This window comes from Oncorhynchus tshawytscha, linkage group LG12, assembly GCF_018296145.1.
Source record: "Oncorhynchus tshawytscha isolate Ot180627B linkage group LG12, Otsh_v2.0, whole genome shotgun sequence".
NCBI classification, from domain to species: Eukaryota; Metazoa; Chordata; class Actinopteri; order Salmoniformes; family Salmonidae; genus Oncorhynchus; species Oncorhynchus tshawytscha.
In genome coordinates, this window is record NC_056440.1 from 36,223,319 (window position 1) to 36,239,019 (window position 15,701).

The 15,701-nt window shown below is 40.7% G+C and overlaps 1 protein-coding gene across 2 annotated transcripts in view; it reads left to right on the top strand.

Moving 5' to 3' along the window:
* Positions 1–14,665, top strand: part of LOC112263084 (nuclear receptor subfamily 5 group A member 2-like) — a 29,165-nt gene extending 14,500 nt beyond the window's left edge. For both annotated transcript variants that reach the window (XM_042294879.1, XM_042294880.1), the window contains one exon: positions 12,160–14,665. In XM_042294879.1, the coding sequence (XP_042150813.1) occupies positions 12,160–12,413 (254 nt within the window). In that variant the 3' untranslated portion in view covers positions 12,414–14,665. The remainder of the gene's footprint in view (positions 1–12,159) is intronic.
* The last annotated feature ends 1,036 nt before the right edge of the window (positions 14,666–15,701 follow it).

A 15,701-nucleotide genomic window follows, 5' to 3' on the forward strand; every position in this document is an offset into this window, starting at 1 on the left:
CAACCAGAGTGACATAGGCTATTAACTGAGATTGACAAACAATTCTCACCAAATGTAAATACCAATGTAGACAAAATACAGAAGCGATAGCCTACGATGGCGACATGTTTGATATGATCTGACAAAATGACACTGAGCTCTGCCATAGACCGATGTGGCATCCACAGTTACAACGAATAGGTGGCACTGAAAGACCAATATATGGACACATTTCATCTGCAAACTCCATAGCCTTTCACAATGGATTTACAAATATGTTTTACACCTACATACAGTGCCTTGCGAAAGTATTCGGCCCCCTTGAACTTTGCGACCTTTTGCCACATTTCAGGCTTCAAACATAAAGATATAAAACTGTATTTTTTGTGGAGAATCAACAACAAGTGGGACACAATCATGAAGTGGAACGACATTTATTGGATATTTCAAACTTTTTTAACAAATCAAAAACTGAAAAATTGGGTGTGCAAAATTATTCAGCCCCTTTACTTTCAGTGCAGCAAACTCTCTCCAGAAGTTCAGTGAGGATCTCTGAATGATCCAATGTTGACCTAAATAACTAATGATGATAAATACAATCCACCTGTGTGTAATCAAGTCTCTGTATAAATGCACCTGCACTGTGATAGTCTCAGAGGTCAGTTAAAAGCGCAGAGAGCATCATGAAGAACAAGGAACACACCAGGCAGGTCCGAGATACTGTTGTGAAGAGGTTTAAAGCCGGATTTGGATGCAAAAAGATTTCCCAAGCTTTAAACATCCCAAGGAGCACTGTGCAAGCGATAATATTGAAATGGAAGGAGTATCAGACCACTGCAAATCTACCAAGACCTGGCCGTCCCTCTAAACTTTCAGCTCATACAAGGAGAAGACTGATCAGAGATGCAGCCAAGAGGCCCATGATCACTCTGGATGAACTGCAGAGATCTACAGCTGAGGTGGGAGACTCTGTCCATAGGACAACAATCAGTCGTATATTGCACAAATCTGGCCTTTATGGAAGAGTGGTAAGAAGAAAGCCATTTCTTAAAGATATCCATAAAAAGTGTTGTTTAAAGTTTGCCACAAGCCACCTGGGAGACACACCAAACATGTGGAAGAAGGTGCTCTGGTCAGGTGAAACCAAAATTGAACTTTTTGGCAACAATGCAAAACGTTATGTTTGGCGTAAAAGCAACACAGCTCATCACCCTGAACACACCATCCCCACTGTCAAACATGGTGGTGGCAGCATCATGGTTTGGGCCTGCTTTTCTTCAGCAGGGACAGGGAAGATGGTTAAAATTGATGGGAAGATGGATGGAGCAAAATACAGGACCATTCTGGAAGAAAACCTGATGGAGTCTGCAAAAGACCTGAGACTGGGACGGAGATTTGTCTTCCAACAAGACAATGATCCAAAACATAAAGCAAAATCTACAATGGAATGGTTCAAAAATAAACATATCCAGGTGTTAGAATGGCCAAGTCAAAGTCCAGACCTGAATCCAATCGAGAATCTGTGGAAAGAACTGAAAACTGCTGTTCACAAATGCTCTCCATCCAACCTCACTGAGCTCGAGCTGTTTTGCAAGGAGGAATGGGAAAAAATGTCAGTCTCTCGATGTGCAAAACTGATAGAGACATACCCCAAGCGACTTACAGCTGTAATCGCAGCAAAAGGTGGCGCTACAAAGTATTAACTTAAGGGGGATGAATAATTTTGCACGCCCAATTTTTCAGTTTTTGATTTGTTAAAAAAGTTTGAAATATCCAATAAATGTCGTTCCACTTCATGATTGTGTCCCACTTGTTGTTGATTCTTCACAAAAAAATACAGTTTTATATCTTTATGTTTGAAGCCTGAAATGTGGCAAAAGGTCGCAAAGTTCAAGGGGGCCGAATACTTTCGCAAGGCACTGTATATACACTCAGGGCCAGTTTATTAGGCACACCCCCCATTCACAAAAATAGTTAGCTCCTACAGACAGTGAGTCATGTGGCGGTGGCTTGCTATATAGAACAGGCAGACAGGTATTGAGACATTCATTTACTGTCCGACTGAACGTTAAATTGGGCAACACAAGTGACCTAATTGACTTTGAGTGTGGTATAATCGACCGTACCAGAAACGGCAGTTCCAGTATCGGCCAGGCTTTTTCACACATGACAGTGTGCAGGGTTTCTCGAAGATGGTGCGGCAAAAAACAACAACATCCAGTCAGCGGCTGTCCTGTGGGCGAAAACAGCTCGTTGACGAGAGCAGTCGAAGGAGAATGGCAAGAACCGTGCAAGCTAATAGGTGTGCCACAAACAGGCAAATAACGGTGCAGTACAACAGTGGTGTGCAGAACGGCATCTTGGAATGCCCAACCTGTCGGTCCTTGTCAAGGATGGGCTATTGCAGCAGACAATCACACCGGTTTCCACTACTATCAGCTAAAAACAAGTGGCTCCAGTGGATACGCGATCACCAACCCTGGACAATTGAGGAGTGGAAAAACATTGCCTGGTCCGACAAATCCCGGTTCCTGTTGCGTCATGCTGATGGCAGAGTCAGGATTTGGTGTAAGCAGCATGAGTCCCTGGCGAAATCCGGACTGGTGTCAACGGTACAGGCTGGGGGTGGTGGAGTGATGATGTGGCAAATGCCCCGAAGAATTCCGGCTGTTCTGTATGCAGAAGGGGGATCTGACCCAGTACTAGATGGGTGTAGCTAATAAACTGTAATTAAAAAGTGTAATTAAGTGTAATTAATAAGGTTCTAACTAAATTATCATGTCAAGAATTGAAATGACTGAAAAATGCCATTCAGAACGTCAAAAAAGTGTCTCATCGAAACAAAAATGTTGCTTGATAAATCAAATGCATCAAAGGTATGTTGTCCGTAAATCCAAACAATAAACAGCTCGTCTACTTTAGGACATGAAATACATATTAAAGCCACTAAAGTATAGACAATGGTGAAAATGAGGAAGTAAGCTACAAAGTCAAATCTTTTATAAAGATATCTGATAGGACAGCGCCCCGGGGGCTGTCCTATCATGTGATAGTCTACAGGTTAACTCCGTGGTGCTGAATGGACAGCAGCACTATTCTGATGTTCATTCAACAGTAGCCTAACTCACAAAAAAATATTGCATTGAAGTCTACCTTTACTTGTAAATGAAGTACAACAGGGTGAAACTCTTGGTAACAGCGTTGTATAAGTCTTATTTAATCCTTTGGAGTTTGAAAAGTCTCTCAGTCTCAATTGACATGAGGACCAAGGATGCTGCAGTTGTACTTCCCCAACACTCCAAATACATCATCAGCAAAGGCCGTAGCTCGTTTGTCATGCTTACATCATCAAAACCCCAAAGTCACATAACGCAACATCACAGAGATCTGGGCTTTGTTTGTAACATCTTTGGTCTCATCTTCTTCTAACACATCAAATGGGCCTGTATTAGAAGGATGTCCTTTCGAATCACATCACTGACTGCTTCAATCAAATCATTCTGTATTCTGTTTGATGTACCCAAAAACACTGTGGAAGTCTCCAGGTGTCTAGCTAATCTTTCATCTTTTTCAGCAAAGGTATACAATCACGCCACGTAGTTGCTACGATTACATGAGCTTGTACTCTAATCATTACCGTGACATTCGAACTCTTGTTTACCTCGGTAGCATGTTGCTCTAATAAGGTCCTTCAAAACGTTTTCCCGCTAATTGATTGCATTTTTGAACATTTGTGCTTATTGCCTTCTGCAATGTGCTAATTGCTGCGCTGATGTGAAAAAATTGCCTAATAGGTTATGAACAGTTTAAGCTAAGCGATCAGCCTCGTTGCTTTTAATTTTTTTTATGCTAGTGGTTGTATTAATTTAGGATCTATCGCATCCCACAACTGGCCCAGAGTATGTTTGGAATATTTATTTATTGCACAGAAGGACAAGTTGGCCAACAGAATAGGTCAACTTTTGTACTATGGGGGATAGTAGATTGACATAGGCTAGTGCTTTTGCTGTTCATCAGGTCTACTCTTGTTGGCTGACTAACAGTAGGCTAAATGTGAACAGTTCTAACATCTTCAATATGCGCCTCGGAATTCGATAAGAGGGACCCGCACAGTTACATCCCGAATGTGTCTGTCTTCATCCACTTGTAGCCTACTTCTTTGCTAAAATGCCTGTGAGAAAGGACCCGATTACGTGACGGCATTGGCTACATCTGAGAGAGCAATGTGCGTGAGAGGTGCTTCGGAGCACCGCAGCCGGGAGAAGTGGAGAAAGACATTTCTCCTGAAACTCGTCAGTCTATTCTTGTTCTGAGAAATGAAGGCTATTCCATGCGAGAAATTGCCAAATAACTGAAGATCTCGTACAATGCTGTGTACTACTCCCTTCACAGAACAGCGCAAACTGGCTCTAACCAGAATAGAAAGAGGAGTGGGAGGCCCCAGTGCACAATTGAGCAAGGGGAAAAGTACATTAGAGTGTCTAGTATGAGAAACAGACACCTCACAAGTCCTCAACTGGCAGCTTTATTAAATAGTACCCGCAAAAGAGTTGCAAAGAAAAAGCCATATCTCAGACTGGCCAATAAAAAAAAAGATTAAGATGGGCAAAGAACACAGACACCAGACAGAGGAAGATTGGAAAAAAGTGTTATGGACAGACAAATCTAAGTTTGAGGTGTTCGGATCACAAAGAAGAACATTCGTGAGACGCAGAGAAAAACAAAAGATGCTGGATGAGTGGTTGATGCCATCTGTCAAGCATGGTGGAGGCAATGTGATTGTCTGGGGGTGCTTTGGTGGTGGTAAAGTGAGAGATTTAAACAGGGTAAAATGAATTTTGAAGAGGAAGGCTATCACTCCATTTTGCAACATCATGCCATACCCTGTGGATGGAGACTAATTGGAGCCCGTTTCCTCTTACAACAGGACAATGACCCAAAGCACAGCTCCACACTATGCAATAACTATTTAGGGAAGAAGCAGTCAGCTGGTATACTGTCTATAATGGAGTGGCCATCAACCCATTGAGCTGTTGTGGGAGTAGCTTGACCGTTTTGTACGTGAGAAGTGCCCATCAAGCCAATCCAATTTGTGGGAGGTGCTTCAGGAAGCATGGTGTGAAATATCTTCAGATTATCTCAACAAATTGACAACTAGAATGCGAAAGGTGTGCAAGGCTGTAATTGCTGTAAATGGAGGATTCTTTGACGAATTCAAAGTTTGAAGGACACAATTATTATTTCAATTAAAAATAATTATTTATAACCTTGTCAATATCTTGACTATATTTCCTATTCCTTTTCCTAAACATAATTTCATGTATGTTTTCATGGAAAACAAAGACATTTCTAAGTGATCCCAAACTTTTGAATGGCAGTGTATATCATTTATTTCACTGAGACGCGCACCGACAAAAAGGCGCATCAATCTCAGATAAAGCGTCCGTGCGAGCAAAACAGCCACCCCCTGTTTTGGCAGGTGTATAGTCTATGGACAAAAATAGTATTGCAAGCCATATTATTTCTGGCCAGACAGCGTCAGATACATGTGCTACAGATAGCAAGACAGAGGGGCATGTAAAATATGTGTGAAGATAATGTGTCTTGAGTATAATTTAAAATGTTGATACAAGAAGAAGGGGAGGGGTGTGTGGCGAAGATATGCCACGTCTCTCTCCAAAATACATGCACTCAGCTCTCCGGTATGTGCTTAGCTGTCCCCCACCAATTCTTGCGCATAATTGTTTCATTGTGTGAATTGTTGCATATACTGTATTATATATGTCATTACATATGTCACCGGTAGGCCTAGTAAATGTACCGTTAAACCCTGTAATTTGGGTACATTCATTTATGTTAATGAATGTATCCGTTACAGTAATTGACTGTTCTTTAGAGTCCATTAAAAGGGGTTCTTTAGAGTGCTACACTATAAAGAGAAAAGGTTCCTTGAGTATCCTTTAGGGGTTCTTCAAATTGAAACTGTGAGGGAACCCCTCTAAATTCTTCAAAGAACCCATTTTAATGGATCCTCGAAGATCCTTTTGAGCTACTCCCCCTATTATTATTAATAATAATAATATGCATAACAATTACACAATATTTTAGTTCTCAGTGTTTATTATGACTTTAGTGGCAAAGCAGAATAAAAAAAAATCAAATATGACGTAAACATCGAGCAGAGCCCCAAGTTCAATGGGCATACCCTCTGGAGTGTTGATGTTATTAATGTGTTGATGTTCTCTGTATCTATTGCCAGACTGATTTTGCAGTGAATGGTGATCGAACAGGTTTCCTGTTATATTCATCACAGGTGTAGGGAGAGTGAAGTCTGTGAATCCAAAAAATAGTAATTATACAGATGATTAACAAAACGTGTACAGGACAGAATTCATAGCTTGGTTTTTGTGGTTAATATGAATGAAAACAAAAACAGTTTTGATAATGGTTTTAAAACACATACCTTGTCCATAATGTAGAGGCCTATGGGATTTTTATTGAAGAGGTAAGGGAGGAGGCAGCGGGGGGGTTCATTTAATTTGTGGGTTTTTTTCAGGTCCGTGGGGTGTAGAAATAGGAGAAGGTATCATGGGGGGATATGATGCAGGAAATATTACTTTGATGGGGGATTTATCAATAAATGGGGGACAACCACAAGAGAAGTTTATACGCTATATAAAAAATAAAACCCCTGGAAAGGAGGGTCTGAGCTGGCAACCCTGAGGTACCAAAGTTACAATCTGATGCAGTTCAAAACAACTGGGAACTGGGAAATCTCATACTTCCCGACTTTAGTGCGTTCAAGACAACTAGGAACTCAGGCTCTGACTGGGAAAAATCCCTTTGACCGGTCATCCAACTCGGAATTCCAACCTGGGAACTCTTTCTAGAACTCCGACTTTCTGACCTGAAGGTCATTGACGTCATGATTTTACCTAGTATTCACAGTTGTCTTGAAAGCACCATAAGTCAGTTGAGTGGTCGATCCCTTGTTATAACATCTTTGGTCTGACAGACGCTTACATGACAACCAGAATGCATTGTATGATGTCAACAAACATGGCGCCACACATAGCTGGCAAATAGTTTAGCAGTAGCTCATCATCATCAGTACAACATTCAAAGAAGTATTTTACACACATCATGTGTGTCCATTACAATCGATGCAAGAATCGTAATGCATGATTTGTCACCAGTACTTGAAAACATGTGAATAAAACAGTAAATACATTATGATCCATACATACATATGGTGTGCTACAGCAGAAACGACAACATGATATACAGAAAATAAGCAACTTACTTTGATAGGATCGCACACATGTCCATAGCCCCATTTGTAAGGAAAACAACTATGAAGGCAATGCGGGCGCCAGCCAGAAAATGTGCTGGGGGAAAATGTTTGTGCAAGGCCTGTTCTGATTAGAGATGCGCAATGTACTTGATCTTGGGAAACACTAGGGAAGTGATTGGGCTCTTGTTGAAGAGAGAAGTTTGTCCGCTCAGTAAAGCCTCAAACATAAATGGTGCGCAACAGTGAAATTAGTTACTTTTTATGCGAATTAACGAGGAGGCGGGTCACACCTCAATTCAAACTATTGTTAGAAAAATAAACTTGTTTGAAAATAATTTGAAATTGACAAGTTGAAACATAGCCTATATATAATTAGCAGGCAGCGTGCCTTGGTTTGAGGGCAGCATGGGTAACTGTCCTGTTGTGTAACAATCACATTTTGGAACAGTGACAGCATTCTGACATCACCTGCATGAAAAAACTCAGGCAGGGGCGACGGTTAGAGATATTTGGAACTCGTGTGATAAGGTTAAATTCTGGAGATCTTTACATTTTTCAGGCAAGTGCCTGCACCTGTTGTCCTTTCAAATTCAAAACTAAATGTTTCAGTTGGGCAACTAATGAAGCTCCTCGATGAAAGCCACCTCCTATGGGGTTCTTGAAAGAACATTTGGGGACAATTTTCAGTGTCAAGAACCCTAAGGTTCTTTGAAGAACTTTGAGGATCTTAGAAGAACCCTTCTTGAACCCCTAATTTTTAGAGTGCTACGTCATACGAGCCGGATTTCTGCCTGCTTGAACGCCAATAACTCAGATACACATGAAAATATGAAATTACCCAAGGAATCGATGGAACATCACTCATAGATGCACAAAAACAATATTACATCCAAAATGGGTGAACCTGTCCTTTAACTCATCACTTCCACCACGAATAAAGTGAGCTTCTCCTTCATTTTTTCTTCACCTCACACAGTAAGTCAACAAAGTCTGTTTTTTAAACATCCATTGAGAATGATAATAGTTTCTCACACTATTTGAAAAATCTTTCCAACACTCTCCTGGCCTCGATAATCACCAACCCTCGATGTGAAAGAGCAAAATATTGTGGTCTGATGATCCCGTATCCAGTGGAAATGTCATAAAAAACAGCTGTCTGTCCCGAGCTCACTGGTGCAGGAAAGTCTGAGGGCCCAAATTAGGCTAGTTGATACAATGTTTCAAGTTTGCTAGTGACAGCTTTGGGCTTGACCCAGTTGAATGATTTGATACATCGCACTTCACCAGCATAGCTAAAGTCAAGACAGATAGAAAGGGAGGCAGACAGGCAGAGTAGATTAATGAGATTGAAAGAACGTGAACTTTCAACAGGGTATTTTCTACTGTTTATTTGTCGGCTTAGGCCTATGTATTTGATGATGGAAGTTATAGGCCTACTGCTGCATTGACCTATAGGCTATCTCTGAGTTACATGCAGCCCCCCCCCCCGTCATTGGATCAACAGTGTTTCAATGTGTCAATATAGCAGAGGCTGGTGCTCTTGCATTAGTTACATTTTTGTCATTTTAATTCAGATTTATATGATTAATCACGTGACAATGATTTTGAGAAATGAGGACATTGTTATTGAAATTAAACTGTTCCACGAAAAATAATCATAACTGGCATGCAGACCGGTAGAAATGGTAGGATAAATTGTAAACTTAAAAACCTACAGGCCGCCGATGGTCTTTACTATAACACCCATTAAAAAAAACAATAATGTGCCCCCCTACGGAAATCTGCCTGCCCTGGCATACCCTGACGCCTTTCCTGAGGTTATAAGGCAGTTTTAACATTATATATTTTTTGCACATAAAAAAACCAACAGAATAGTTTTGAAAAAACATTAAATAACAGAACATAATGACAGATTTATATAATTTTATTTTCTATTTATCTTTTCATAACAGCTTTTTAAATTAGATTATCACAGTGTAAGCACTGACTGCACAACATACAGCTCATGTATATCTCATTACAGCTAGTCCAACAATGGAATAGATTTGTGATAGACCACATAACAGGACTTTTTTTTCCATCCTTGAAAATGATTATGGCCTTTCAAGTTCTGAATTTGATTAGGTTTGAAGTACTTCTACACACTTTTTTTGTAATGTTGCTGTGGTTTGGGCAAATAACTTTTTCAAAAGCTTTGTTGGAAATAGGTTTTAGTTGACAAGATGGTTCGGATCTATTCAACCCACGCTGTCCCATTTATTTTGAAAGGCAGTAGTGACATTTTAAATGGAAATGTCACAGCCATTGATATATTTTTCCAGAAGGATCCAACTGTTGTCTGAACCAAGCCTTTATTCTCAGGTAAATTCACTTAATTAAATGCAGGGCCTTATCAAAAGGCAACATTAACAAAGAAGACAACTCTACCCCTTAATAGCACTCAATGGAACAATAATGGATGGGCCTATCATTGGATAGTCTGACTGACATTCATGCAGTGCCTTCTGCATATGTTGTGTGTGTATAGACAGCAGTTGCCCAGATTCCCTTAAGCGACTGCTATTTAGAGCCAGCGTGCTGGGAACAAAAGGATTTAGAATAATGAGAGCACTCGTCACAGGCAGAAAATATTACCATCTCCGTTGAATGTTTCATTCTCTCGTTCCCTCGTCTTTCAATCAATGAGTCAGGTTTATCAGGGCAATTTAGTTGCCCTTAAGCGTTTTGAAAAGATTATTCAAAATATTGAATTACTATATGAATACCTCTCCTGGCAAGACTCAGCTGATGCTGAATAGGAGTCCATTTGATGGTCCAGGTATTGTCATGCACACACGCACACGCACGCACACACACACACACACACACACACACACACACACACACACACACACACACACACACACACACACACACACACACACACACACACACACACACACACACACACACACACACACACACACACACACACACACACACACACACACTGCTGGCCCACATCTCAACAAGATGTTGATGCTAAGACTTAACACTGGGATTTGAGGAGCAGTTTAAAATATATGTATCAATATTCTCCCATTTATGTGATCATCTAGAGCAGTGGTTCGCAAACCTTTTATAGTCCGGTACCCCTTCAAATGTTCAGAAATCTGGCAGTGGCTACCGATTAAATAAAAGTTTCACAGAACCACTTGTTGCAATTTCGATGAGGCTCTCTTGTTCAGATATCAGTAAGTGGACTGGAGGCAGGCATGAACGGGATAATGAATCCAGTTATTTGTGTAGTCGATTTCGGGAAAGTACCTGCGTAATTGCGCACCTAGCTCACTCAGGTGGTTCGCTATATAACATTTGACATTGTCCGTAAGCTTGAGTTCATTTGCATACAAAAAAATCATACAATGATGGAAAGACCTGTGTGTTGTCCTTGTTAATGCAGACAGAAAAGAGCTCCAACTTCTTAATCATAGCCTCAATTTTGTTCCGCACATTGTATATAGTTGCGGAGAGTCCCTGTAATCCGAGATTCAGATCATTCAGGCGAGAAAAAACATCAACCAGAAAGGTCAGTCGTGTGAGAAACTCGTCGTCATGCAAGTGGTCAGACAAGTGAAAACGATGGTCAGTAAAGAAAACTTTAAGCTCGTCTCTCAATTTAAAATAACATATACTTTGCCCCTTGATAACCAGCGCACTTCTGTATGTTGTAAAAGCGTTACATGGTCGCTGCCCATATCATTGCATAATACAGAAAATACACGAGTTCAGGGGCCTTGCTTTAACAAAGTTAACCATTTTCACTGTAGTGTCCAAAACGTCTTTCAAGCTGTCAGGCATTCTCTTGGCAGCAAGAGCCTCTCAGTGGATGCTGCAGTGTACCCAAGTGGTGTCGGGAGCAATTGCTTGCATACGTGTTACCACTCCACTATGTCTCCCGGTCATGGCTTTTGCACCATCAGTACAGATATCAACACATCTTGACCACCAAAGTCCATTTGATGTCACAAAGCTGTCCAGTACTTTAAAAATATATTCTCCTGTTGTCCTGGTTTCCAGTGGTTTGCAGAAGAGGATGTCTTCCTTAATTGACCCCCCATAAAAAAACGGACATATACCAGGAGCTGTGCCAGGCCCGCCACATCTGTTGACTCATCCACCTGTAACATACAATTCACTGGCTTGTATGCGAAGCAGTCATTGTTTCAAAACATCTCCTGCCATGTCACTGATGCGTCGTGAAACAGTGTTGTTTGATGAAGACCTTGTCTGTATAGTTTTTTGGGCCTTTTCCCTCAGCATTTCCCCAGCCATATCCACGGCAGCAGGAAGAATTAAGTCCTCCACAATAGTATGGGACTTGCCTGTCCTAGCCACTCGGTAGCTCACCATATAAGACGCTTCTAGCCCCTTCTTATTAATGGTATCTGTTGCTTTTACACATTTCTTACTACTCGAAAGTTGTATTTATTCTAGCTCAAAAAACTCACATGGCTTTTTTTTCAAATGGTCATGTTTAGTTTCTAAATGTCCGCACAAGAGTGAAGGTTTCCCGCGAGTGAGTAATGATTCATGTGATTGGATGTTAATTATTTGACTAGGCTACTTGTATTTGACATTTCACTGAACACTAGATGGTTTCATTTTATTTTTGGCAGTGAAACGAGGCTACTCAGGCGAGAAAATAACCTCACCCAAATGTATAGCCTCATCGGAAAATCGAAATGTACTGTTTGAAAACGTGAAGAAAAAATCTAGATATTTTACATGTGAATCACATATTTTTGCCGTACTCCCGATGGTATTGCATGTACCCCAGTTTGAGAATACCTGATCTAGAGAGTAATTGAATTGCCCCTAAAGCTCTTTCCTGTGTCCCTGTCCAGATGTAAAGCTGTTGGAGAATCAAGCATTTGTGGAGAGTGTTCAGGAGCAGGTGAATGGGGCTCTGCTGGAATACACTCTGTGCACCTACCCCCTGTACCTGGACAAGTTCAGCCAGGTGGTGATGCGTCTGCCAGAGCTGCGAGCCCTCAGCACCCAGGCAGAGGACTACCTGTGCTACAAACACCTGAGTGGGGAGGTGCCCTGCAACAACCTGCTCATCGAGATGCTGCATGCCAAGAGGGCCTGTGTATGAGCACCATGCTACCATCACTATATACCAACAGACTGTCTGTGGGACTGACGCTGTGGAAGCCAGACAGGGTTTACGATTACAGCCCAGAGAGAATGATGTGTGTGTTTCTGTGTGTGCGTGTGTGTGTGCATGTGTGTGTGCGTGAGCAGCCCCTCTGTCCTAGGTGTGTGTAAACAGAATATGGACTTGTGTTTTTGGCAGTTCTTTAAATGTACATAGATAACATTTACAAAAGAAGCTTTGTTATGGTACTGTACGTAAATGTAACTTTGCCCTTTTCTTGAATTCAGCAGAGTGAGGTGTTATATCAGAGCTAGTGGAGATATTTCTGATTCTTCAGATGAAAGAGGCACTATAACACACGTCATTCAGACTTGTCCTAGCCTTTCAAATATAGTGTAAACACTACATTTATTTGAGCACTTGTTCTTTTGTAAATTGTCACCAACTTCACCACAAAGAAATTGTTGTGTGAAAAATAAGTTATGTTCAATATATTTTTTTTTCTATTAGATATTGATATTCTAATATATTAACTACACGTGTTTACAAGAATCACATAAGCACATTCATATTCAGTTTAACCTTAGAGTCGATGTCTTTGCCCCCGTGGAAATCTAATTAGCATAATACAAAAATCGACATAAATACCTGTCAGTTTAAGCTAGAGATATATTTTTGTTGTTTCATTGGATGCGTCTCCATCCACCACATCCCCCGATGTCGCAGTTCCGCATCTGCGGTGAAAGGTGACAGAGCTAGAGCGCTGTTTGACAGACCATGAGACATCCCGAAAATCTGTCTTTTCACAAAATCATCTCCATGGAAAGATGAGACTATCACAAACACAAACATGTCGGTCTGCTCTAGGACACCCACAGGCCTCACATGACATGTCTGAAGGTCCCTCGGTACCAGTTGAAAAAATGTATGGAAGTACACTATCTGTTGTTCCATGTAGTAAATCTGTTATTCAATGCTTTTAAGGCCAAAAATAGCAGTAAAGGCCAAACATAATTTTTCATCAAATAATTTGTACATATTTTTTTGTGGATACTTCAAGGGGTCTTAAACTTCAAAAATCAAATAGCGAAATGATCCTTGGTATGACCTTCTTAAAACAATTCCATTTAGCTTAGAACCCCCCGGGTGGGTTAATGACAGTCTGTTACTCCATGGAGATATTTGCTTAAAGTGATAGAAAGAGAGAGAGAGAAACAGTGGAGATGGAAAATGTGGCACTGATGTGTGGGACAGAATGAAAGGAAGCCATCTTTGTCTGCAGCCATTTCTTATTAACAGATGACTGGAGGAGGGCCCCAGAAAGAGAAGCAGAAAAATGAACAACAAAGAAAGCAATCTCTTATTAAGTAGACATGTTAAACATGAAGCTTTATGGTGTAAATCCTCTTACCAAAGACCTATCCACCCTGGCAACAGAGCCAGGTCAAGGATATGGGGTCGTGCACTGTGGATGTTCTCCAGTCCTTTTGTAGTCACATAATGAATGAAAACATGCAATTGGTCGATGTATGCAATGTTTGCTTTCCAAGGTAAACGAGAAGGAAGGAGATATAGGGAAATCCAATTGTATTGAAGTGTAAAGAGAATACAGACCAATCGTACTTGAGAAATGGCATATGAAGTGGAAAACAACAAGTATCAGAATTGCAAAGGTATGAGGAACAACATCAACAAAAACAATGTGTAACACGCACATATCTGTCATTTCAGCACATATTGAAGCAACATGTTTGAATTGGTCACACAGACATGGCAGGGTTGGCTCTATTAACTTATTCTAGACAATCATAACACTTGCCTTAAGATAACCCTGGCCTGTCTGTCTGTGAATATATGGACCATGGTTTAGTAACTGATGTGAGAGTCATCTGTACCTCTCCGCTGTAGTACATTTCAATTGGGAAACATGAGAAGATTAACACAGTGAGCTGTACCAAGCTCAGATGTTTCAACAAACAGATGTCTCTGTTTGTAATTGGTTCTCTTGATGTTGCTTTTGCTTCTATTGTGTTTTTACCTTATTCCGTGCGGTCCCAGTCTTAGTCGTTTTTGGTGATGAGATCTGTTTATAGTCCTCATTCTCAAACTGTCTGTGCTGGTCCACTTTGTTTCCTCTCTCAGCAATTTGAATGCTTTTCAAACACAAACAATCAAAATGTTTTTTTTTTCTTGAAATATATTTTATTGCAATAGCATCAAACCAATAAATGCAATTAAGTAAAGCTCTACTTATGTGTTGTCCATTTCTATTGAACCACCCTGCAATTTATCAATGACATTGGGGTCATATATACCTAATACATTCTTTGAAAATACTCGGGAGGCTATCCAGGATAGTGGCAGCAATTTATGAGTCATGATAATGTAATTCCTAGTCACCACGTGAAAGTCTGTGATTTTTGGCTGATAAGCCAGTGCTACTTCACAAATACATGTGTAAATGTACATTTCAGCCAATGACTACAAAGGGCACAAAGATTGGAGGCCATTAAACAGTAATTAAACAATGCTTTTGAGGAACAAAGTATAAGGGCTTTGGAAAACCTATCGTTTTCACACAAATCTTACAATGTATTGTCACGAAACAGATGAACTAGCATGCTAATACTGTTGCACTCGCTAAGTATAGGGGTCTTAGGTCTAGTCAACTGGTCTCTAACCTAATTTAAGATGTGTATATATGTGAGAAATCAGTGCATGAGGACAGTGTTGTATGTACATGTACCCAGGAGACAGGAACCTTAGATCCAGGGGCAGCTCCTTCATGACCTCTTTGATTGTTCAAAGAGGTGATGAAAATAAATATATACAAAAAGGAAAAAACATGACCAAAAAAAAATATTCTAAACAAAGTCAAGGGTGCACATGGCTACCAAGAAAACCCAGCAGCCTCACTGCTCTGCAAGCTGGCTCACTCTTGTTTCCAATCAACACTTAACAAGGATCCACAAGACTTCCTGGCTGAGCACTTGAGCCAGGGAGCTCCTGCCCCCTGGGAATGAGGTGTGGAAGTGATTGGTAGTGTGCTTATCTGTCCTAACACGACCCCCCATATCATAACAGTATAAAATTACATCAAACGAGAAAGTACAGTATATTCTCTGTGGGATCTAAATCGTTTCATGCAACCATTTGAGCTGTAGTGAATAATGTGTCTCAGTTCAGAGCGCACCTTCCTGTAGTGGAGATAGGGAGAGGCCAGGATTTCTGCTGCTTGTTTTAAGGTAGGGGAGGAAAGACTTGGGGAGACAGCCAAGCTGCAAC